Source organism: Meriones unguiculatus, chromosome 7 (genome assembly GCF_030254825.1).
Source record: "Meriones unguiculatus strain TT.TT164.6M chromosome 7, Bangor_MerUng_6.1, whole genome shotgun sequence".
NCBI classification, from domain to species: Eukaryota; Metazoa; Chordata; class Mammalia; order Rodentia; family Muridae; genus Meriones; species Meriones unguiculatus.
Genome location: NC_083355.1, coordinates 6,483,042 through 6,506,816, shown reverse-complemented (window position 1 = coordinate 6,506,816; position 23,775 = coordinate 6,483,042). Strand labels below are relative to the sequence as shown.

Here is a 23,775-nt window from a genome sequence, read left to right as displayed (position 1 = left end):
CTTTTCTTTTCTTTTCTTTTCTTTTCTTTTCTTTCCTTTCCTTTCCTGGCCCCTCCTTACCTGTTCTCCCCTAGTTCTAGGATGGGTTCACCTCTTGCGTTGGCCGTGTCTAACTCATGTTCAAGCCGCCAACACATGCTCTGGTGCTCTTTTAGGCTGTGATGGTCTGTGCCCTCACCATACCCACACCCTCTTGGGCACAAGAGTGCTAGGTCTTTTTCTTGGTTAACAGTCAACGCTCCCTGCCACCTGTCTCCCACCTTGATAGGATGTAAACTGATCATTTGTCATAGCCCAAGATGCTCTGAAGTCGGTCAAGGCCCTCAGGGGCCTGTCTTTCCTAGACAAGGCTTTCGTTGCGGCTGGGAACGACATCCCCGCTTTCTGGACAGAGACAGCTCATCGGCAGCTGTCCCTGTTCACAGGGCTGCCCCCAGTGCCACACAGATCACCGAGATCCTACCTCACTCCTCCCGAGAGCTGCTCTACCTGGGCACCGAGAGTGGCAGTGTGTTTGTGGTGCAGCTGCCAGGCTTCCGCACGCTGGACGACAGGACCATCAGCTCGGACTCAGTGCTGCAATGGTGAGCCGCCCAGCACCTCACCTGTGGCCTTGTCTTGTTGGTCCCCAGTGAGGGCTCAGTCTGTCCTAGGACATCTAAGGGGCCTGGAAGCAAAACCCTCGACTTTCTACCTGTCCCCAAACTGAGTATCAGTCAATCCTGTACCTGTTAACATCATAGCACTAAGGGGGAGGGGCTTAGAAGGAATTTTGTCACCTCTTTTAAAGGTGAGAGAAGAGGCTGGGTGTGGTGAGGTAGTCTTTAATGCCAGCACTCAGGAGGTACAGGTAGGTAGATCTCTGAGTTCCAGCCCAGCCTAGTCTACAGAGTGAGCTCCAAGACAGCCAGGGCTACACAGAGAAACCCTGTCTCAAAGCAAAACAGGAAATGGGCTGAAGCGATGGCTCGGAATTAAGAGCACTGGATGCTCTTCCAAAGGACTCAGGTTCCACCTCTAGCACCCATATGGTGGCTTACAACCTTGTCTGTAACTCCAGTCCTGAGGGATCTGACACCCTCTTCTGGCCGCCAGGGGCACTGTGTTCCGGTGGTGCACAGACACACACACATAAAACGATGATGATGATATGATATGATATAATATGATAATAAGGAGAAAAGTAAGGCCCAAAATTCTGCTGTGTCAGCAGCTCCTTAGTCCAGTACCCTTTGCACATGGGACCGCAAATCTCAAGGTCCTAAGGCCTGTGCAGTGAGGGAGCCCAGGCTCGAACTTATTGCATCAGCTGGGCCGCCTCCTGCTGACACCTGAGCTTTGGGCCTCTGTAATGTGGCTGAAAAGCCTGGAGGTGTGTTCAGATCCCTTTCGAGGCTTGCTGCTGCAGACAGGATCAGAGCAGCTCTGCGGATGCAGAGGGGGACGGGAGTCTAGAAGTAGAGCTAAACAAGAGCTTGCTGGGCCGGTTTGACAGTGCTGGGCACCTTCCACAGCAGGTGGCCAGTGTCCCGGGACTCAGACCTGGAGGCCCCAGAGCAGGCTCAGGCCATAGACAGCTGGCAAACCAGGCTTTCCCAGTGTCCACGTGGGGATGAGACAGGACCCACTTGTCCAGCTCCGGCACTGCTGGCTCGGGAGGATTCCTGTGTGGGGTGGGGGCCTTCTGACTATAAGGTCTGCTCCATTCCCGCCTGACAGGGCAGGACCAGGCGAGGGCAGCACGCCTGAGGTCAGAGCCACGTAGTTTGTAGGATGACAGGTGGGGTGGCTGGTGTCCAGCCTGGGCTGAGTCTATGGGCAGGACATTAGGAGGACCAAGTCCTGCACAAGTGGCCCCACCAGAGCCCAGCCTTGCCCCTAGCCCCTTGCCCTTTATCCGATGGTAAGCTGGCTGAGGCTAGTCAGGAAGGGACTGGAATGCCTGAGAATTCCTTCTAGCGATCTAAATCTGTCTTCATCTTCTACTGTGACACTTAAGTAGGCTTTTATTTTGTTCAGGAGGTTCTGAAACAGGGTCTCACCTAGTCCAGGCTGGCCCCAAACATGCTGTGTGTCTAGGGCCGGTGTCTAGATTCTCCTGTTTCCTTTTCGTGAATGCCAGGATTACAGGTAGAAGCCATGGTTTTTACATGGCGCTAGGTTTTTCCGTTGTCCACCCTGCAAGTCTGGTCATTTAACAAGGTCTCCATCCAAAGAGATAAATACTACAAGAGACAAAGACAGAGATTCTTTATTATCATTGTGGGGTGGTGTGTGTGTATGTTGTGTTGGTAGGTGCTGGGGATCAAGTCCAAGGCCTCAGGCATGCTGGGAAAGTGCTCTGCTGCTGAGCTGCGCCCCACCCACAGTGCTGTTGTTAATAGCATTAGATTGGAAACCATCTAATTGCCCAGCAGTTTTCATCTCTGTGATATTATGTCCGTTGAGGTCTTAGCCAGGCCTAGTGGTACACACCTGTAAACCCAGCACTCCGGAAGCTGAGGCTGGAGCTCACTCAGGAGCGCATATGCTAAATTGGAACAATATGGATAAGGTTAGCATGCAAACTCATGAAGAATTCTTTACTGAAGAAGGAGAGCAAACAAACACAGCCTGGTGTGGTAGTGTGCTTCCAGAATGACAGGGCCAGGGAGGTCGAGACCAGAGGCTCCCAGGGCTCACTGGCCAGCCAGTGAGCTGAACCAGTGAGTTTCAGGTTCAACAAGAGATCCTGTCTCAAAAACTAAGGCAGAGAATGGGAAGACCATGTCAAATTCTGGCCTCCACATGAGCATCTGTCCCCCCAACACATGAATTCGTGACCACATACTTACTTATACAACCTACATATAACAGCAGCAAAAAAGGGCCATCAAGGTGCCTCAGCAGGTAAAATTTAACAGTGGCCACTCAAACCTGACAATTTATATTTGCTCCCTGGAACCCGGGAGAAAGTAGGAGAGAAATGACCTCAAAAGAGTGTCTTCTACCCACAAACATGTGATGGCTTGTGCATGCCCATGTTCACAAACATACAGCATGCACACAGACATAGTAAATAAAATAAAATTGTAAAATAAACAGCCAGGCGGTGGTGGTGAACACCTGTAATCCCAGCACTCCGGAAGCAGAGACAGGTGGATCACTGTGAGTTTGAGGCCAGCCTGGACTACAAAGGGAGTCCAGGACAGCCAGGGCTATGCAGAGAACCCCTGTCTTGAAAACCAACCAACCAGATAGATAGGCAGGCAGACAGACAGACAGACAGACAGATAGATAGATAAGCAAGCAGAGGGGAGGTGGAGCTGGAGAGATGGCTCAGTGGTTAAGAGCTCTGACTGCTCTTCTAGAGAACCCAGGTCCAATTCTCCAGCACCCAACATGGCAGCTCCCAACTGTCTGTAACTCCAGGAATGACAACCTCACACAGACATACATGCAGGCAAAACACCACAACATATGAAATAAAAATAAATAAATTTAGCCAGGCAGCGGTGGTGCATGCCTTTAATCCCAGCATTTGGGAGGCTGAGACACGTAGATCTCTGTGAGTTCAAGGCCAGCCTGGTCTACAGAGTGAGTTCCCACACAGCCAGAGCTACAAAGAGAAACCCCGTCTCAAAAAAACCACAGATAAATAAATTTAATAAGATAAAATAAACAAGGGGCTGGAGAGATGGCCCAGAGGTAAGACCACTTGCTGCTCTTGCAGAGGCCCCAAGTTCAGTTCCCAGCACCCACATGGTGGCTCACAAATATCCATAACTCCAGTTCCAGGGGATCCGATGCCCTCTTCTAATCTCTGTGGCACTGCACATACCTGGTATACTCATACACATAAATGCATCTAATAAAATTTCAAAAAGATACTTAAAATTAATAAGCACATGTAACTGCAGAACAACTTAGGTTCCTGTAACTGTTACTTGCATTCATTAGAAATGTCTTTGGAGCCAGACAGATGGCCCTGTGGGTAAGCACTTGCTGCTGTTGCAGAACACCAGACCCAGCGCCCATCTCAGGTGCTTCCAGCTCCCAAGGGGCACCAACACTCACGTGCACATGCCAGCACACAGGCTTACACATGTATACATCATTAAAAACAATAAAATTAATCTTCCTATAGAGCTGGTTGAAACAGGTTCTCTATGCAACCCTGACTGTCCTAGACCTTGCTAAATAGACCAGGCTGGTCTCGAACTCAACAGAGGTCTGCCTGCCTCTGCCTCCCAGTGCTAGGGTTAGAGGTGTGCACCACCGCACTCAGCTATTTTCGTTTTATCTGTAAAGATTTGAGTCTTTAGTGTGGCCCAAAAGAGCCTCGAACTACTGTCCAATTGCATTTAATCTTAAACACTTGATCCATCCACCACCTGAGTTGAGATTATAGTATCTACCATAATACCTGCCCCGAGAGAGAGGGGGGGTGTTGTGTTCTAATAAATAAATACCACGTCTCGTTCTACATGGCCCTTACTGTGATATGGCCAGCCCCACCATCTTCCCAGGCTGGCATGTGGGGTGCCCGCTGTTTCATGGGTTCATAGTGCTCCCTTGCCTAGGCTGCCAGAGGAGGCCCGCCACCGGCGAGTGTTTGAGATGGTGGAGGCCCTGCAGGAGCACCCTCGAGACCCCAACCAAATCCTCATCGGCTACAGCCGAGGCCTCGTCGTCGTCTGGGACCTCCAGGGCAGCCGCGTGCTCTACCATTTCCTCAGCAGCCAGGTAGGTGGTGTCTCCCAGGCCCGTGTGTACACTGCAGTTCTGATCCCCACCTCTGACCTCTTCCTCTCTTCCTCCAAAGCAACTGGAGAATGCCAGCTGGCAGCGGGATGGCAGCCTGATTGTCACCTGCCACTCCGACGGCAGCCACTGCCAGTGGTCCGTGTGCAGTGACAGCCGGAGCCCGGAGCCCCTGCGCAGCTCTATACCTTACGGTCAGTGCTCCTGCGCAGAGGGTCTGGCCCTGTCTCTTCTTCTGCCTGAGAAGCACCTGTGGGCTTTCCTGGGCTTGGGAGTAGGCTGCCTCGCTCATAGAAGCAGAATCTGGGCCCAGAGAGGTTCAGGGCTTGGTCCAGAGCCACACAGCTGGTTTTCTGGTTCCCAGTATGGCTGCCCCAGGGAACTGCATGGAGAAAGCCTCCCCGTTACAGGTTCATTTGTGGTTAGAGCAAGGGATCCAGACCCTGTGGAAGACCTGCTCATGCTAACGCCTTTCTTTTAGGTCCCTTTCCTTGCAAGGCTATAACCAAAATCTTCTGGCTTACAACCAGGCAAGGGTAAGTGCCAGTGCCTTTTTCCTTCTGCTTTGTACAGCCTCCCTGGAAAGATCTCTGGGCTCCTGCCCAGGGAGGCAGTGCCTGGGGAGGACCTTGTAGGGTCTTGGTCCCAGGGTTGTGGGCAGATTTGTTATTTGTTATACCTCTCAGTGGAAGGTTTCTGCAAGATCCGTTCCCATCCCTTCATCCAGCTTTCCCAGAGAGATGCTGTCAGTTGGCGTTCTTGTGGCCTCAGCCCCATTTCCTCATGAGGAACTGTATATAGTGAGGCCTGGTGTGGGAACAGTTTAGCAGGCTATAGTGCAGGAGCAGGGATAGCCACAGAAGCCCAAGGCTCCTAGAACGGATGTCCTGCCTCACCCCCAAGTTCAAGGCTGCTTCGGGTGGAAAGAATTGAGAGTCTGCCCTGCCCCCTTTAGTCATGCTGGAAACTGGCCTTCTTCAGGCTCTGGGACCCCCCAGCCTCCAGCGCCTGCCACAGAGGCTGGCCTCTGCTCTGTGCGTACCGTCAGGTCCCAGCTGCCGACCCAGCTTGTGACCGTCAGGCCTTGTATGGAGCCCCAGCCCCCCTCCCTCCTGTGCCTGCAGGTTGCCCTTCACCATCTTCCAGGGCGGGATGCCACGTGCCAGCTATGGGGACCGCCACTGCATCTCAGTGGTCCACAACGGCCAGCAGACAGCCTTTGACTTCACCTCCCGCGTCATTGACTTCACCGTCCTCTCAGAGGCTGACCCTGCAGCTGGTAGGGGAGCGTTGGGAGCCGGGGTGCGGGGCATGTGCAAAACTGAAGGGTGATGTGTAGATGTTCCCAAACCTGCCACCTTCTGGATCCCTTAGCCTATCACCTACCCTTCCTAGTGCCGCTAAAGCCAGTGACAACTGTGAACCCTGCTCTGTCCCTCCCTGCCATCCTCCCAGGTGGAGACCCAGTCTGGAATGCCATCCTTCCAGGCCACACCTCTTACACATTCCAAACTCTCTTTAAAGGATTTGGCCCAACTCGGGCAGATCTGCATTGCTGGATTTATGCCAGTCCAGCTTGGCGACAGGGTCCTGGCTTAGATGTGGTTCAAGTCTGGGTGGGGTAGCAGGTGGCCGTATGGGGCCATCCCTGAGTCAGCCTCATGAGTAGGAAACAGACGAGACCAGCAAGGGCTGGTGTAGAAGCAGGGAGGAGGCCTGGGAACTGTCCGGGAGAGGGAGGGCAGGCCTCCTCTGCGCACTACCCTGACCTGAGGTCCTCGGTTGAAGGCACGACTGCTCAGATGCCGCTGGCTCTGAGTCTCCTTTCTGACCCCTCCCCCCAACTCTCAGGGGTCCCCCAGGCCTGTTTCCTTCTTTCTTGGCCTCTCCTCCCTCCTCCTGCTCCGGTTGCTTAGAGCTGTTGCCTCCTCTCTTCTCTTCCCTGATAAGCGCCCACAGGTTGAAGCCTGAGGGCCGCTCTGTGGGGCCACTCTGTGGGGGCACAGACACACTTGCTGACTTGCTGCCTGTCCCTGCTTTGGGCCTCCAGGGCAAACCGAGGCGCTGTAGTAGAGAAAACACTTACCATGCCTCCCTTGACATCAGGGCCAAACATCAGAAAGAATTTCCCAAAGCAGCACGCCTAGCCGCTTCCATCCGTGAGCTCAGGGCCTCCTGTTCGGCTCTCAGTAGTACTGACCATCATGCAGCAGCCCTGTAGAGGGGCCTTGTTCATGGCCCTTCTCCTTGCATCTCTCATTTTGCCACAAGCAAGCAATACAGATTGATGGATCGAGCTGGTGGCCGGGAGCTTTTTCTACAGGCCAGGCACCTCCTCCCAGCCCTGACTGCTTGCCTCTTCTCCAGCCTTTGATGACCCCTACGCCCTGGTGGTGCTAGCGGAAGAGGAGCTGGTGGTGATTGACCTGCAGACAGCAGGCTGGCCACAAGTGCAGCTGCCCTACCTGGCCTCACTGCACTGTTCCGCCATCACCTGCTCGCACCACGTCTCCAACATCCCACTGAAGCTGTGGGAGCGCGTCATCGCCGCGGGCAGCCGCCAGAACCTGCACTTCTCCACCATGGTAGGCCCGGCCCCAGCCCCGAGCCCACTCCTGTCCTGGGTCCTGGTTCCCTTGGACTTCCTGGTCTCTTGTTCTAGGAGTGGCCCATCGATGGTGGCACCAGCCTGGCCCCGCCTCCCCCCCAGAGGGACCTGCTGCTCACAGGGTAGGTCACGATAGTAGCTACTTTCCCTTTTCCAAGGAGGACACGGGTGAGTGGGACCAGGGCTCGGGGTTGTGCATTGGAGACCCTCAGGCACCCTGGTTGACACAGCCCTCAACCGGGCTCTGCCCGCAGGCATGAGGATGGCACAGTGCGGTTCTGGGACGCCTCCGGTGTCTGCTTACGGCTGCTCTATAAACTCAGCACGGTGAAAGTGTTCCTCACAGACACAGACCCCAACGAGAACCTCAGTGCCCAGGGTGAGGACGAGTGGCCCCCACTCCGCAAGGTGAGGCCAGGAGCCTGGGAGCCAGGAGTGCGGGGGACTACACGGGACGGGGCCCATGGCCACTCACGGGCATCTCCCCACCCTTGGCAGGTGGGCTCCTTCGATCCCTACAGTGATGACCCTCGGCTGGGCATCCAGAAGATTTTCCTCTGTAAATACAGTGGCTACCTGGCTGTGGCAGGCACGGCAGGGCAGGTAGCAGGCTGCCTGGTGTGGCAGGGTGGGGTTGAGGGCAGAGGGGTCGGGTGGCCTCGTGAGGCAGGGACGGGAACCTGTTCTGCCTCCAGAGGTGAGGATTTGGGCTGGAGTCAGGCAGAGGCCTTTGCGGTGCAGTGCCCCGCCTCTGCTGATCTATGCACCGCCACACCCCGACCTCAGGTGCTTGTGCTGGAGCTGAATGACGAGGCGGCGGAGCACGCGGTGGAGCAGGCGGAGGCCGACCTGCTGCAGGACCAGGAGGGCTACCGCTGGAAGGGGCACGAGCGCCTCGCTGCCCGCCCAGGGCCCGTGTGCTTCGAGGCGGGCTTTCAGCCCTTCGTATTGGTGCAGTGCCAGCCGCCTGCTGTGGTCACCTCTCTGGCTCTGCACTCTGAGTGGAGGCTCGTCGCCTTTGGCACCAGCCACGGTTTCGGCCTCTTTGATCACCAGCAGCGGCGGCAGGTCTTTGTGAAGTGAGCAGGGCATGTGGGGCTTTGGGACTGGGACCTTGTGAGGACCTCCAGGCCCTGCGAGCTGCTCATGGCCTGACGTGACTCCCTCCTTCCTCAAGGTGCACACTGCACCCCAGTGACCAGCTGGCCTTGGAGGGCCCACTGTCTCGAGTAAAGTCCCTCAAGAAGTCTCTGCGCCAGTCATTCCGCCGAATGCGCCGCAGCAGAGTCTCCGGCCATAAACGGCGGCCTGGTGGCCCCATGGGAGAGGTGAGGCCCAAGGCTCAGAGCAGCCATCTGCAGGACAATACAGCTCTCCTTCCCTGGGCTGTAAGGGCAGGATCCGAATCCGGACCAAGTAGGTTCACCACCCACTAACCAAGTGGCCTTACATATGCCTCGCCTCCTTTATGGCTCAGCTTCCCCACATCCAGAAAGCCATAGCTGTGATACTTACCTTAAAGGCAAGTAAATACTCACGATTGCTGCCTTAGTCAGGGTGACTGTTGCTGTGATGGAACACCGTGATCAGAAGCAAGTTGGGGAGGAAAGGGTTTAGTTGGCTTATTCTGCCCCTTACCACACTAAAAAATAAATAGATAGATACAGAAAATAATAACACATGGAATTGGAGAAAGTCTGGTAGCTTAGTTTGGGTTTCTATTGCTGTGTTGACCATGACTGAAGCAACTTGGAGAGGAAAGGGTTAACTTGGCTTAGCCTTCCACATTCTAATTCATCTTTGAGGGAAGTCAAGACAGGAACTCATCAAGCAGAGCAAGGATCATGGAGTCAGGAGCTGATGCAGAGGCCATGAAGGAGTGCTCCTCACTGGCTTTCTCCTCATGGCTCACTCAGCCTGCTTTCTTATAGAACCCAGGTCCACCAGCCCAGCGTTGGCTCCACCCACCATAAGCTGGCCCTCTCCACTAGTTAACTAATCACTAATGAAGAAAATTCTCTACAAGCCTGTCTACAGATCAATCTACAGAGGCATTCTCTCAACCAGGTTCCCTCCTCTAGGATGACTCTAACCTGTGTCAAGTTGACATAAAATTAGTTGTCTTATTATTGCTCTGGCCCTTTCTATCCACGAAATGCTGAAAACCCAGGCAGGTTCTCCTCAGGGAACCTCTTACTTGGACAAAGTCCTCTGGGGCCCATGCAGTCAGGTGGTTGGCACGGCTACGGCCAGCCCTTCCCCCGAATGATCAGCATTGAACAAGTCAGTGAGCAGAGGAGCAGAGGCAAGTGCCCACCCTCAGGCCTAGCTCAACTTCTTGCAGGCTCAGGCCCAGGCTGTGAGCACCAAGGCCGAGCGGACAGGCCTGCAGAACATGGAGTTGGCACCTGTGCAGCGCAAGATCGAGGCCCGCTCGGCAGAGGACTCTTTCACCGGCTTTGTTCGGACCCTCTATTTTGCCGACACCTACCTGAGAGACAGTGAGTAGCCAGCCTGAGGCTGGGGGTGTAGAACACAACCCTGGTGGGAGACAGCCCTAGCACGAGGGCAAGGATAGACGGACTGTCCGGCATGAGGAAGTGGGTAGATGGGCACTCCCAGGGGGAGGTCACGTAGGCAGCGCTGCTTGCCTGAGACCCGCAGAAGGGTGTTCATTCCATCGGTTCAAATGGGAACCAAAGACAACACTTGCTTACCCCTGCTCCTCATGGACTTGCCAGGCATAAGACCTGCTTTGATAGCCTTGCCCCACTGCTCTCTAGAAGTATATAGCCTTAGGCACATCAACCAACCTGTCTGTCCCTCAGCTTCCTCGTAAGGGAATACTGTCTTCTACCGCCATAGTGTTTGGGGGGAGGTGGTGGCTTGGTTCCTGTTGCTACCCAGAATGCATGTAGAAGTGTTAAACCCCTGGCTGGTTCTTCCGTGCTGGATGTCAGCGGCCACTGCTGTATCCCTGCAAGGCCAGAGCTGTCCTAGGTTCAGAATCGTGTAGGTGAGGAACCCCGCTCTTTCCCAGGAGGTCAGTGAGGCCCATGGCATGTCCATTTTACAGAGGAGGGAACGGAGTCTTACATAAGCTTGCCAACTTAAACTTTAGCATTTCAGTAGCGAGGCTGGAGTGGAAGCCCAGGTTGCCAGCCCCACCCAACTCCCAGAGGCAGGGGTCGGATCCCCAAACCTTTACTTTTTTGGCAGGCTCCCGCCACTGTCCCTCACTGTGGGCTGGCACCAACGGAGGCACTGTCTATGCCTTTTCTCTGCGCGTACCTCCTGCAGAGAGAAGAATGGATGAGCTGGTTCGGGCAGAACAGGGTAAGTCATGGGGAAAACAGAGGCCCTGGCCTACGTGGGTTGGGGTCTGTGATGTCACCAAGCTGCCCATTGTACAACCTGTCCCCCAACCCACCTCTTCCCCAACCTGCTTCCTTTGTAGCCAAGGAGATCCAGCTAATGCACCGTGCGCCTGTGGTGGGCATCCTGGTGCTTGACGGACACAGCGTACCCCTCCCCGAGCCCCTGGAGGTAGCCCATGACCTGTCAAAGAGCCCAGACATGCAAGGGAGCCACCAGTTGCTAGTGGTGTCGGAGGAGCAATTCAAGGTGCCACGTGGCAGGGTTCCCTGGTCGTCCCTAGGTCGTCGGTAGAGTTCGGCCCCTGGGTACAAATAATGATAGCTAGGGTAGGGCTGGAGGAAGGGCTCCAAGGTCACAGGAAGGAAAGGAGGGATCTTGTGTGTGTCGGCCTTAGACCCAAAGGTCAGAGGTGGAACCCTGAGGCAGAACCTGAGTGTGTGGCAGGTGCAGAATGCCCACACTGGATGTCAGGGGCCTTCATCCTCCTGACCCCAGATCTGCATCTGTGGCTGGGGGAAGAGGCATTCAGACCCAGATGAGCTTGCTGTACACCACGGGGTGCCCGCTAGAGGACACCGATGGTAGTGACGGGGAGGATGAGGAGAACCGTAGCCTGGTTATGGTGTGACTCATGCCCAGCTGCCATGCATGCCCAGGTATTCACATTGCCCAAGGTGAGCGCCAAGCTGAAGCTGAAACTGACGGCCCTGGAGGGCTCACGGGTACGACGAGTTGGCGTCGCCCACTTTGGCAGCTGCAGGGCTGAGGACTACGGGGAGCACCACCTGGCAGTGCTCACCAACTTGGGAGACATCCAGGTGGTCTCGATGCCCCTGCTCAAGCCCCAGGTGCGGTACAGCTGCATCCGCCGAGAGGATGTGAGCGGCATTGCCTCCTGTGTCTTCACCAGATACGGCCAAGGTGTGTGCAGGCCTGAGGAGGGCAGCAGCGAGGCGGGAGTCCCGTGAAGGGTATCTCAGGCAGGCACTGCCAGGGGGTGGAGAGGCAACTCAGACGCCAAGCTCTGCCTGGCAGGCTCTGCCCTAGGCGAGTCCTCATCTCCCTGGGAGGGATATCTGCCACAGCCACAGGGCCCAGGAGCCTTGGCCTGGCTTTACTCAAGGCTTCTCTGCCTCTCCTCAGGTTTCTACCTGATCTCACCCTCAGAGTTTGAGCGCTTTTCTCTCTCCACCAAGTGGCTGGTTGAGCCCCGGTGTTTGGTGGATTCAACCAAAACCAAGAACTACAACCGTCCCAGTAATGGCAATGGCACAGGCCCCAAAAGGACCTCGGGTCAAGTCAGGTGAGGACAGGGACCCAGGGGCCTTTCCCAAGCCTTGCTAAATGGCCAAGGCACTCTGCTTCCTGGGCCAGCTATCAGGCCAGACCTCCTCCGCTGCTGCCTGTTCAAACCTAGTCAAACAGGTTGGCCTCACCCACTCCTCATGGGACCAAGATTTTCAGAGCCCTCACTGTCTGCCCCTCCACAGGAACTCAAGGAGCCAGAGTGATAGCGAAGGTAAGACGGGCCCGTCAGACTGCTGTGGGGCTCACCTGGGACACAGCTGCTTAGACTGCAGTAAAGGGAGGAGAGGGCTCAGGGTGAATGAGAGGGAAGAGTTCTGGCTGGGTGCAGGAACGGATGTTTTTCTGTATCTGGGGCTCTGGCTTCCAGCTCTCACCCCTTAACCCCTATAATGAGAGGGCTGGGCAGAGGGCCCAGGACAGGCCCACCTGACCACTCTGCCTTCCAGAGAAGAAGCCTGGCCCGGTGATGGAGCATGCACTGCTCAATGATGAATGTGAGTCAGGGCAGGGGTGGGTGGCGCTCACAGGAGGGAGGGGAAGCATGTCTTAGGGTATTGGGCAAAGCTTGCAAGGCCAGAGGAAGCCAGGAATGCTTTCTGTGGGCCAGGGGACATGCCTGTCTGACACCCCATTGGTAAAGAAAGTGTCTGGTCTCATCCCAAAGCCTCACTGGGTCTTTCCTACCCAGCAGGGGTCTTAAAGGAGATCCAGAGCACGCTGGAGGGGGACCGGGGGTAAGTCACCGCAGTGTGGGACAGTGTGGGAACTGGGGGCCGAGACCACCCCTGGATGCTGACTCCCTGTCTTTGCCACCTCAGGAGCTATAGCCATCGGCGTTCTCACCGCGTGGCTGTGGGGTGCAGCCTCGGCAATGGGGAAGGTAGGGCTGTGGGCACTCCAGAAGAGAGGGGGGCCTGCTGCCCAGGGAGGGACAGCAAGAAGATCCCTAACTGCCTCCAGGGCCCTGTCAGCCCTGGAAATGGCCGATGGTATTGAGGCAGGTGACTAAGGTACCTTTCCTACCCAGGAGGCTCCTGATCTGCTGTCTCCTCATGTCCCTCCACAGCAGAGTGAATGGGACAGCATCCAAGGCTGTGAGATGAACACTACTGAGGGCCCTTCCAGCCTGAGCCCGGCCAGGGGCTGCCGGTACCCTGGTCACCATCCTGTTGCTGCTCCTGGCCCCGGGAGAGGAGAGACCTCACCCTGGGCTGCCCTTCCTGGGCCTCGTCTGTCTTGATCCTTTTGTTAATGTTGCACAGTTTTTATTTCCACCCCTTTTGTAGTGGGCTGGGTTTTAAGTTATAAATTTTAACTGCCTCTGAGTAAAACTGACTTTTTAATAAACCTCTTGTTACGTCTTCACTGGAACAGCCTGAGGACCCGAGTTTTTCTGTCTTTTAGGTTCATCTCCAGCCTCAGAGATGCTCCGAGAACCCCCTCTTTAGGTGTGTGAGTCACCAAATGTGGTTAAAATTCCTCCCATGGAGTAGGGGAGGCAAACAGCAGCTATCTCTCCTGAGGTCCCAGGAACAAACTGAGGCTTGACCTGTCCTGGTTCACCCTAGGGATGTTTGTGAGTTTATTGGCCTTTCTTAGAGAGCCCATGTGAGGGTAGGTAGCGTTCCCTCAGCAGGCCATTCCTGAAAAGAGAACTTCTCTGTAGAAACGGGCACCCACACTGGTGGAGACCTCAGGCTGCCTTAAACGCAGAGATCCACCTGTCTCTGCCACCTGAGCAGGCTGGGATTAAAGGAGTATGCCACTGATGACCAGCTGGAAGATTGTTTTTAAGTTATGATTTTTAAGCCTGACACGTGTCATACCCAGAGAGCTGGATAGCCCCACCCACGGTCACAAAGGGACTAGTGACATGAAGTTCCTGCTCAGAAGACAATCAGGGCCCTGGGGTGTAGCTCAGAATAGAGCCCACGCTTGGCATCTTTAAGGGCCCCCTTCTCCATGCCAAAGAAATGGTGGCAGAGCCGGTACTCCTGTGCCCGGAAAGCAACATGCCCGGAAATGTTGTAGATTTACCCCCTTCCTTCCTAGCAATGGGCTCTTAAAGTGCCAGGGGGTCGCTTGCTTCAGACAACTTGGAAGTAGGAGGAAAACTCCAGGCATACACAAACGGAAGGGCTAGGCAGCCTGCGCTGTGTAGCAAGCCGGTTGGAGGAAGCTGGGCTAGCATGGGACAAGTCCTTGCAGCCGTCTGGGGGAGAAGGGGCAGTGCTGAAATAGGAGCATCAACCGGCTGGTTGGTAAAGTGCTTGCCTGGCAAGCAGGAAGCCATGAGCTCATACCTGTAGTCCTGACACTTATGAGGAAGAGGATCAGTTCAAAGCCAACCTCAGCTACAAATAAGTTCAAGGCTAGCCTAGGCTACCTGAATCTAAAAAAAAAAAAACAACAACAACAACACAGAGAAGGGATTGAGATGGGTAACAGTGTTTCCTTAGACTGTGAAGTGAAGATGAGAAGGCTCTGCCTATGACCAGCATGTGACCTTAAGTAGGTGATTACCGTGTGGGTGTGGGTACTGAACCTGGGTTTTCTGCAAGAGCAGCAAGTGCTTTTAACTGTTGGGCCATCTCTCCAGCATGTTGGGGCAACATGTTAAAGGACAGGAAGGAAACGGCTCTGAGGGTGAGATGCCCTCCACACCCACCCAGCTGGGTGAGATGCAAGCCCTGGCCTAGCCGATTCATGAGGAGAACGACCCTGGAACTAAGCATCTAAAGAGTGGGGCTGGAGAGATGGCTCAGAGGTTAAGCCCTGGCTGCTCTTCCAAAGGTCCTGAGTTCAGTTCCCAGCAACCACGTGAAGGCTCACAACCATCTAAGATGAGATCTGGTGCCCTCTTCTGTCGAGCAGGTGTACATGCAGGCAGAACACTGTATACATAATAAATAAATAACTTAAAAAAAATCCAAGAAAATCCCAGTACTTGGGGGAGGCAGAGGCAGGTGGATCTTTGTGAGTTTGAGGCCAACCTGGTTTACAAAGGGAGTCCAGGACAGCCAAGGCTAGATAGAGAAACCCTATCTCAAAACGAAAAAGGAAAAGGGTCCCAAAAAGAATCAGGGAAGCCAGGGAACTTAAAGCAGACAGTGCTGTAATGAAACCAACCAAGAGCTCCAGGCAGATTGTCTCATCCTGGTGAGACTTTCAAGTAAAGATATGTGTGCTAGAGAGACGGTTAAGAGCACCAGCTGCTCTTTCAAGGGACCCAGGTTTGATTCCAAGCACCCTCAAGATGGTAAATTTCTACAGTGGCCAAGACAATCTGGCCGGCAGTCAAGTGCTGGGGTCTGACAATGAATTCCTCAAGGAGAAGGGGGGACACTTCTTTCCACAGTGTTACTGCTCAGAAGAAACAGCTGTCTCAGAGGATCTTCAGTGAAATAGACGGTGTACTTTATTTCATGAGAACTGGGACTTTATAAACCTTGGGCAGTGGGGAGGGGGTGGGGGTGAGTGTGTTTCATTGGCTGGGACTACTAGGCTGGAGATGCTCTGTTTACATGGGGGGAAAAACAGGTGACAAGCTCACGTGACTACCTGTAACCACCTTGGGGTTGTGTCACGTGCTCCTGAGGCAGGCACAGACACAGGGAGAGAGCTTTGTCCCACACCTCCCATTCTCAGGATGAGATTTTAAATCTCAAATTTGAGATTTCTGGGGTTTGATCATTCTCCATCTCTCCAGTTCCATGCCAGCTCCCCTGAGGTACACAGGCCCCAATACAGTGTGAGTTCCAGGACTGCCAAGACTACACACAAACCCTGTCTTGAAAAACCAACCCACAAACAAACAAAAACATACAATAATTTACCAATACAATCTATATTCCTGGTGGGTCACCAGAAATTCCGTGGGAGCACAGAGCCTTCAAGAGTTTATCCCTCAGGGCAGCGGTGCACGCCTTTAATCCCAGCACTCGGGAGGCAGAAGCAGGAGGATCTCTATGAATTCCGGTTCCATGATTGCAAAGGGGTCCACAAGCTGTACCCCGGTTCAAAGTGTATACTCCCATCCCAGACACATTGTCTTGGTAAATTGTATTGCGCAATGGAAAAGAGTAGCACGCCCGATTGTCCCCTGCGCGCTCCCATAGCCAGGATCCTTGCCTCCTGGAGGAGCCCCAGGTAGACGAGCTTCGCCGGTGTGAGGTTGGAAGCAGGAGGGTCTCCTCCGTCTGGCCCCGTGCCAGGCTGACCTGCCCGTCAGGAGTCCCGCACCGCTGCCCTGTCCGCGGCCTTTGTCCCTCGCTGCAGCGGCTCCTCTTTCCTCCGCCTTCACTCCATTGTTGGCCAAGGGGGTCAGGACCCGCCGCCTCCTGCATAATTGATGCTGCTGCCCAAAGAGGGGAGACTCGAGACAGACTGAGCCTACAACCGGGCCGGGGCAGAGAGAGTCTAGCAACTGAGACCTCAGGGCACCCGTGGGCCGTCAGATGAAAACTCAGAAGGAGCGGAAGGACGTCGGGCCGGCAGCCATGGGCGGAAGCAAGGGTAAAGCGCCCCAGCGCCGGGCTCGACCCGGGAGGCCAGCCGCAGCTGAGCGGGAGTCGGGGTCCGCCAGCGCGGACGGGGCCTCCAGCGGGGACGGCAGGCCGGCTAGCGGCAAGGGCCGCAGGACCAGGCCCGCCCCGGGGCTCGAGGCCCCCGGAGGCGCGGGGAGCGCTGGGGGCCACGGGAAGCCCACCGAGGAGGGGGCCCCCCGCTGCAGGCGTGCATCCCAGGAGGCCCAGGAGAGGCAGGGCGGCTCGCGGCGTCCGGGACACGGGCCCAAGGAGAGTCGCGAACCCGGGGACAGTTGTGAGGAGCGGAGACTCCCCGGGAAAGAAGCGCGGCCGCCCAAGCGCGGCCGGCGCAAGAGAGGAAAGGAGAGGGGGCCTTCGACTCGGCGTCGAGGGCATGGAGAGGCGCCTGGGAGGGATGGGGACACGTCGGGCGGGGATGGTGGCAGCTCGTGCCTGGACAGTGAAGCCCGCGAGGCCCAGGAGAGCAGCAGCCAGGACAGTGGAGCCCCGGAGCGGCCGGACAAGACGGAGCCTTCGGATGCCGGCTCAGGAAGCGCCCCAACCCTGGGACCCGGGGCAACTCTGGCGCAGGCCAACCGCCCCGGCAGCAACCATCCAGGCAGCGACAGACAGGCCCTGAAGCTCCAGAGCAGGGAAGGGTCCTCGGGGTCAGGGCCTCAGGGAGTGAGTGATGATTCCCGGACAGACACAGACTCGAGCCCCGGGTGGGCTGGGCACGGAGGTCGCCCACCCAAGACCCCAGGAACCTCGAGCCGCATCCCTGAATCCCCGGAGACAGAGCTGGGGAGGGGGGCTGCAGCCTCCAGCTCCCTCGAGAGCGTCTGCGTGCGCGTCCCCAGGGGCCCTCAGAGTCCTGGAGACACCAGTGACGTCGGGGCACAGCCCAAGGCTGAGCTGCGGGGCGCTGAGGCTGAGCCGGCGGAGGCCCCCGGGGCTCAGAGCCTCCAGGTCGGAGAGATGGCGGAGAAGGTGCCGGTGATTGCGAGCGAGAGCGACGGGGGAGCCAGAGAGCTAGCGGGAGCGGGCCACCGAGGAGCCCGGGCCCCGTCGCCGCTGGCCACGCTGGTGGTGCTCCGCAGGCTGCGCGCGCGGCCCCCCGCTGGCCCGTCTCCCCAGCTCGCGGCTGGCGCCCGCGCGGGCCTCAAGACGCGGCTGCAGCGCGTGGCGCGGGCCCTGGGTCTCCTGCGCTGGCTGCGCCTGCGGGTGGCGCCGCGGCGGGGCGACGCAGACGGGCCGGGCCCGCCGGAGCGCGAGGGGCGCGGCCGCGAGAGGGCGCTGGAGGCGCGGGGCGCGGCGCCCGGGCGGCGGCGCTGGCGGGTCCTACGCCTGGCCAGCCGTCTGGTGGGGCTCCTGGGACCGCCGCGGGCGCCCCCTGACGGCGGCCCGAGCCCTCCGCCGACGCCGAATGGCTCAGTCTCTGCTGCTGCGTCGGCCTTCGAGGATCCAGCTCCAGATCCCAAGTTCGCGGTGGTCTTCCCCCAGATCCATAGTGCGGGGAAGGAGTCCGGCGGCAGCAGCTCCGGAGCATCCACGGACGCCCCCACCGGGGAAGGTGGCGTTTCCTCTCCTGCAGGGGCTGCAGAGGACAGCGAGGAGCAAGGGGCTAACGGAGCAGGGGTGATCGGGTCCCGGCAGGCTCCCTCCTTTTCCCTGTCTGCCCCTCAGGGGACTCCACCGGATGAGAACCGGGGCGAAGCAGAGCCAGGGACCGTGGCAGCCGAGACTCGGGTGCACTGGGCGCAGGCCTCTACTCCCTGCGAAGACCCTGGGCTTGGCGCTGATACTCTGCTGCCTCAACTGGCCTTGGAGACTCGCCTGCGGCAGAATAGCCTCTGCAGGTCCCCGAGGGAGCAGTGGGAGCCAGAGGACGACGCTGAGGCAGCGCTGGAGAGGGACCTGGAGCTGAGCCTCCAGAGGGACCTAGAGATGCCCTTCCCTGCTGCTAAGACCAGGAGTCTCCCGGAGCTCCTGGAAGACATTGAGGACCTCGCCCGGCTGCGGTGAGGGACACAATGCCCAACCGGCCACCCTGGTTCATGGTTTCTCATACTCCCTTTCTCCCTCAGTACTGAACCCAGGGTCTCCTGAATGTTGGTCCTGATCTTATTATTATTATTAGTAGTAGTAGTAGTTATTTATTTATTTATTTATTTATTTATTTATTTGTTGAGGTGGTTTCTCTCTGTAACAGCCCCGGCTGTCCTGGAACTAGCTCTGTATATCAGGCTGGCTTCAAACTTAGAGGTCCGCCTGCCTCTGCCTACCGAACGCTGGAATGAAATGCCTGAACAGCCACCACCGCCCAGACCGCCTCCCCCCCCCCTTTTTTTTTTTAGTGAGGAGGGTGGGCAAGGTCTTTAGCAGCACGTAGGCTCGCACAGGTCACACAACTTGCAGAAGCTGACTTGCCGCCCGGTAGTTCCTGGTGCTCACGCTCGGGCTCTCAGGCTTTGCAGCAAGTGCTTGAACCCTCCTAGGCATCCTGCTGCCGGCCCCATGCCCCGTGCCTGGTTTTACCTTTTACTTTGTCAGAGAATCTCACCAGGTTGCGCACGTGGGAGCTGAACTTGTGAGACTCTTGCCTCAGACTGTCAAGTCCTTGGAATTACAGGCCTGGGCCACTAAGACAGGCGAGGGACTTCCTTTTCTGCCCAGCCCAGCCAGCCAGCTCCCCATGCCCACTCCCAGGGGATGGGTAGCACCGGAAGAGCCACACCGGAAGCCCTACTGGAAGCCCCACTGGAAGGCTTGCATAGGGTTTCCCTGAAGTAAGTGGCAGAGCTAGCCCAGGACCTCCTTCCAGCAACCTCCCCCTCTGCCCTGCTGTCCCTACAGGCTGGTGTGTGACAGCTCCGTGCTCCTGTGTCTCAAGAAGAGGTTCCACCTGGGCCGCATCTATGTAAGGGGGAACCACAGGGAAGGGTTGTGGGCCAGATTCCCTTTCCTTCTCGGGCAGGGAGCTCCCTGGCAACCCTGAGGCTTCTCTTCATGCCTAGACTGGGTGTAAAGTCAGCTCTAACTGGGTCCCCACAAGGCGTGATGAGAGACTGATCTGGGGTGCATCAGAGCCTCCCTGCCCCCTCCTCACGAGAGCCTCTGTTTTCCTTACCAGACTTTCGGGGGGCCCCTCCTCCTTGCTGTGAACCCCCACCAGCCCTTGCCTGTCTTCTCACCAGAGGTCTTGGCCAGCTACCATTCCCGGAAGGCCCCAAACACCACAGCGTATGTGACTGCTCCTTGGCTCTGTGCATAACCCCCTGCATGTATGTCTTGCTGAGTGAGTGCCGGGCCTGTGGGCGCATCACTTATTCCTGGAAGGCCCAGACAACCATCTCTGGCACCATCTCATGCCCTTGTTGTCCTCCTCCCCACCCCAGACACATCTTTGCCATCGGGGCAGCAGCCTATAACCTGTGTCAGGGCTCTGGACAGGACTCCTGCATCCTCCTGGGGTGAGTCTTGGCTGCCTTGCATGCCTGAACCCACAGGCCAGCCTGACTGTTGGTCCTGGGCCCTGCTGGGCAGCAGTTCAGGAAGACATCCTCTGGACTGTCCTGAGGCCGTCCTGAGTGCCCCTGCACAGCACTTCTTTCTGGCCGGTCTCCACGAGGCAGGTCTAGTCTCTGTACAGTGGAGGAATCGCTTCCCTATGGAACATCCCCAACTGCCTGGGCTCAGTGGGGCAGTCCTGCTTGCGCCCTCCCGCCCCAGCCCCTCCCTCCTGCAGGGGGCACAGTGGCTCAGGGAAGACAGAGGCTGCCAAGAAGATTGTGGAGCTTTTAAGCAGCATGAGACAGAAGGAGACAGAGGCCAACCGGGCTCAGGTGAGGTCTGGCTGGAGGCAACTTTTCTCAGGCCAGTTCCCCAAGCCTGTGTCTTCTCTGTGGCCCCCAAAGTTTCCCCGATGCAAGGGTGTGGGGTTAGGCCTTTCTGTTTTATTTATTGGGTTTTTCATGGTGGTGGTTTGTTGTTTTTGACAGGGTTTCTCTGTGTAGCCCTGTTTGTCCTGGAACTCACTCTGTAGACCGGGCTGGCCTCAAACTCAGAGATGCACCTGCCGCTACCTCTAGAGTCCTGGGATTAAAGACATGCATCACCATGCCTGGCTGTTTTTATTTTTATTTTGTTTTAAAATAGGGTCTGGAGAGATGGCTCAGAGGTTAAGAGCACTGGCTGAATTCAACTCCCAGCAGCCACATGGTGGCTCATAACCATCTATAATGAGATCTGGTGCCCTCTTCTGGCCTGCACGTGTACATGCAGGGAGAACAGTGTATACATAAATAACTCTTAAAAAAAAAAAAGGATCTGGTGTAGCCCAGGATGACCTAGAACTTCCTGTGTAGCTGAGAATCACCTTGAACTTCTGGTTCTTCCACCTACACCTCTTGAGGGATAAGATTAGGATAATGGTGTATGCCACCGTGCCCAGTTTCGTGCGGATTGAACCCAGAGCCTCGGGAATGTTATATGAGCACTCTGCAAATCAAAAAAAATTGGGGGGGGGGTATAAGGGGTTCTGATAGGACCTACCCCATGAGTGTCCACACAGCCCACAGTAGAGAGAAGAACCCTCAGTGGGTTGTGGGTGCGGCAGCCATCCTAGGTTTTCATGAGTGTTCCAAACCCTCACACAGCTAGAGGACGTGCTGCCTATACTCAGCAGCTTTGGCCATGCCAAGACCATCCTCAATGCCAATGCCAGCCGCTTTGGCCAGGAGTTACGCCTCTGCCTGCAGCAGTGAGTGATGGGGTCCAGTGGGCGCAATGACGCCTGTGAAACCTCACTCTTCTTGGGAGCGGGAATACTGCTTTTGGCCTCAGCCCCTGGGTTGCCCCTTCTGAAGCGTGCCCCTGGGCATGCCTACCCTGTCTCTTTTATCCATAGGGGGGTCATTGCAGGAGCCTCTGTGTCCCACTATCTGCTTGAGACCTCCAGAGTAGTGTTTCAGGTAGGAACCAGCCTCCTGCCCACCCCTCCCCAGCTCTGAAAGTGGGAAGGAGGAGGGGCCATGGCCCTCAAACCCTGCTCCTCTGCCAAGCCAGTTTCTCCACCCAAGGCCCAGGCTGAGCGAAGCTTCCATGTTTTTTATGAGCTGCTGGCAGGGTTGGAGCCCACGGAACGTGAGCGGCTCTCCCTGCAAGGACCTGAGGCCTACTACTACCTCAACCAGGTAGGCGCGAGGCTCTCATGGATGGTGTGTCCAGACCCAGCCACGGTTTCAGGATGCTGTGGGATGCCGGTGCCACCCCACCGCAAGCCCCACTGTACTCTGCAGGGCCGAGCCTGCAGGCTGCACAGCAAGGACGATGCCCAGGACTTCAAAGGGCTGGTGAAGGCCCTGCGGACGCTGGGCTTGTGTGCAGAGGAGCTGGCTGCAGTCTGGGCTGTGCTGGCCACCATCCTGCATCTGGGCAACATTTGCTTCTCTTCTTCAGAGGTGGGCTCCCCTGTGGGCAGGGCCACTGAGCGCGCTGCATGGGCGGTAATGGTTTGCACAATCGGGGCAATGATGACGACCAAGCCAGTGTGTGTGTGGAAACCGCAAAGCCCTGGGACGCCTCTGAGAGCAGTCAGATCTGCACAGATAAGGACAGTGAGCCCACCTGATGCTGGTCCAGCAGACCGGTATTCCGGTATTCCTGAGGCAGAGGCAGGTGGATCTCAGAGTTTGAGGCCAGCCTTTTCTACAGAGCGAGTTCTAGAATAGCCAGGGCTACACAGAGAAACCCTGTCTTAAACAACAACAAAAGAATCAAAGAAAAGTGAACCATGGCCCTGCCCTTCTTGCACCCCTCCTGGTGCCCTTTGTACTCAGCTGTTGCCCTGAAGAAGAGCACCAGGACTTAACCAAGAAGCCGCTGCCTGATGAGAACTGGGGAGAACCTGTAACATTTTTATAAGAAACTTAATTCTTATGGCAACACTGTGCCCTAAGGGGTTTTCCTTCCAGCAGTAAGCAGCAGAGGGGCAGAGAGAAGGATGGCTAGACTGCCTTGATACTAAGAAGAGACAGTTAGAACTCACACCCATGACCTTCAGCCCTGGAGCCTGGTTTAGCCGCAGTCCAGAGCACTGCATATGCCCTGAACCCTCCCTTATAGTTATTTAGAGACAGACTTTTACTGTGTAGCCCTGGCTGGCCTCAGTCTCACAGAGATCCACCTGCCTCTGCTTCCCAAGTGCTGGGATTCAAAGTGTGCACCACCACAGCTGGCTGCTATCGGCCCTTTGAGTAGTGGGCATCTGGCTAGTTAAAGCAAGGCCTTGCCTGGCCCTGCCCGGGGAATATAGCCATCGCACAAGCAAAGAGCTCTTCCTTCTGTCCCGCCTCTGTCCAGCGGGAGTCCCAAGAGGTGGCTGCTGTGTCCAGCTGGGCTGAAATCCACTCGGCAGCACGGCTGCTGCAGGTGCCACCGGAGCGCCTAGAGGGGGCAGTCACCAAGAGGGTCATGGTGAGCCCAGAGGGTGCCTGCCGGGAAGGTGCAGGGGACAACCTGGCGCGCCTCTGAGTACAGACCGGCCCAACACTTGGAGCATTTCTCTGATCTCCAGGACACGCCCTACGGCCCAGTGTCCAGATCCCTGCCAGTAGAAGGCGCTATCGATGCTAGGTAACCTTGGGGATGGGACAGAGGAGCAGGCGGGTCGCTCTGCTGGGCATGTCTCACTCACGGTGCCTGCAGGGACGGTCTGGCCAAGACCCTGTACACAAGGCTCTTCGGCTGGCTTCTGAAACAGATCAACATGCGGCTGGCCCCACTGAGGGAGGCAGGCGGCGTGAGCACCATCACTGTTGTGGACGCCTATGGCTTTGAGGTCAACACCCCCCCCCCCGGGGAGGGTCAGTGCAGGGGGGGGGTTCCCATCTCATTCCGGCTTCCCCTGAAGCTTGCCTGTCTGACCTGCGCCTTTTCTGGCTCCTTCTGGAGCCCAGTGGAATCTTGGTTGAGCGTCCCTGGAAAGAGATAAGGAGACACCAGGGTAGAAGGGAACAGGTCCCACATCTTGGGTCTTTGGCGTCTGGCAGGGAATCTTAGGGCTCTCCATTCAGTTACCTCCATCCGCATGTCCGTGGGAGGAGGAGGACCCCACTGCATGTGCCTTTCCCAGCTGGGGCTGGCTTCCCTCTGCCCACCACAAGCCCCAGAGCTATCTGCCTTGCTCTGCCTCCTGCTGGCTGTATGGCC

General features: G+C 56.7%; 2 protein-coding genes across 8 annotated transcripts in view; both read left to right on the top strand.

Moving 5' to 3' along the window:
• Window positions 1–13,384, top strand: part of Llgl2 (LLGL scribble cell polarity complex component 2) — a 36,915-nt gene extending 23,531 nt beyond the window's left edge. For 2 of the 7 annotated variants that reach the window (XM_060386388.1, XM_060386389.1), the window contains exons 6-26: window positions 426–584; window positions 4,563–4,725; window positions 4,805–4,937; window positions 5,225–5,279; window positions 5,868–6,022; window positions 7,111–7,328; window positions 7,406–7,473; window positions 7,606–7,759; window positions 7,850–7,954; window positions 8,138–8,430; window positions 8,529–8,679; window positions 9,696–9,852; window positions 10,571–10,687; window positions 10,809–10,975; window positions 11,386–11,650; window positions 11,873–12,032; window positions 12,220–12,248; window positions 12,484–12,531; window positions 12,726–12,771; window positions 12,856–12,917; window positions 13,065–13,246. In XM_060386388.1, coding sequence (XP_060242371.1) covers window positions 426–584; window positions 4,563–4,725; window positions 4,805–4,937; window positions 5,225–5,279; window positions 5,868–6,022; window positions 7,111–7,328; window positions 7,406–7,473; window positions 7,606–7,759; window positions 7,850–7,954; window positions 8,138–8,430; window positions 8,529–8,679; window positions 9,696–9,852; window positions 10,571–10,687; window positions 10,809–10,975; window positions 11,386–11,650; window positions 11,873–12,032; window positions 12,220–12,248; window positions 12,484–12,531; window positions 12,726–12,771; window positions 12,856–12,917; window positions 13,065–13,075 — 2,716 coding nt within the window. In that variant the 3' untranslated portion in view covers window positions 13,076–13,246. Of the gene's footprint in view, window positions 1–425; window positions 585–4,562; window positions 4,726–4,804; window positions 4,938–5,224; window positions 5,280–5,867; window positions 6,023–7,110; window positions 7,329–7,405; window positions 7,474–7,605; window positions 7,760–7,849; window positions 7,955–8,137; window positions 8,431–8,528; window positions 8,680–9,695; window positions 9,853–10,570; window positions 10,688–10,808; window positions 10,976–11,385; window positions 11,651–11,872; window positions 12,033–12,219; window positions 12,249–12,483; window positions 12,532–12,725; window positions 12,772–12,855; window positions 12,918–13,064 lie in introns of all 7 variants that reach the window. The other 5 variants (XM_060386393.1, XM_060386390.1, XM_060386394.1 and 2 more) reach the window with 5 other exon arrangements.
• A 3,152-nt stretch (window positions 13,385–16,536) lies between these two features.
• Myo15b (myosin XVB) overlaps window positions 16,537–23,775 on the top strand; it is a 35,323-nt gene continuing 28,084 nt past the window's right edge. Inside the window, 13 exon segments of the mRNA XM_060386200.1 lie at window positions 16,537–18,584; window positions 19,420–19,483; window positions 19,697–19,806; window positions 19,962–20,036; window positions 20,312–20,408; window positions 21,222–21,325; window positions 21,473–21,561; window positions 21,564–21,616; window positions 21,618–21,758; window positions 21,864–22,025; window positions 22,927–23,040; window positions 23,141–23,199; window positions 23,272–23,404. Of these exon segments, the coding sequence (XP_060242183.1) occupies window positions 16,537–18,584; window positions 19,420–19,483; window positions 19,697–19,806; window positions 19,962–20,036; window positions 20,312–20,408; window positions 21,222–21,325; window positions 21,473–21,561; window positions 21,564–21,616; window positions 21,618–21,758; window positions 21,864–22,025; window positions 22,927–23,040; window positions 23,141–23,199; window positions 23,272–23,404 (3,249 nt within the window).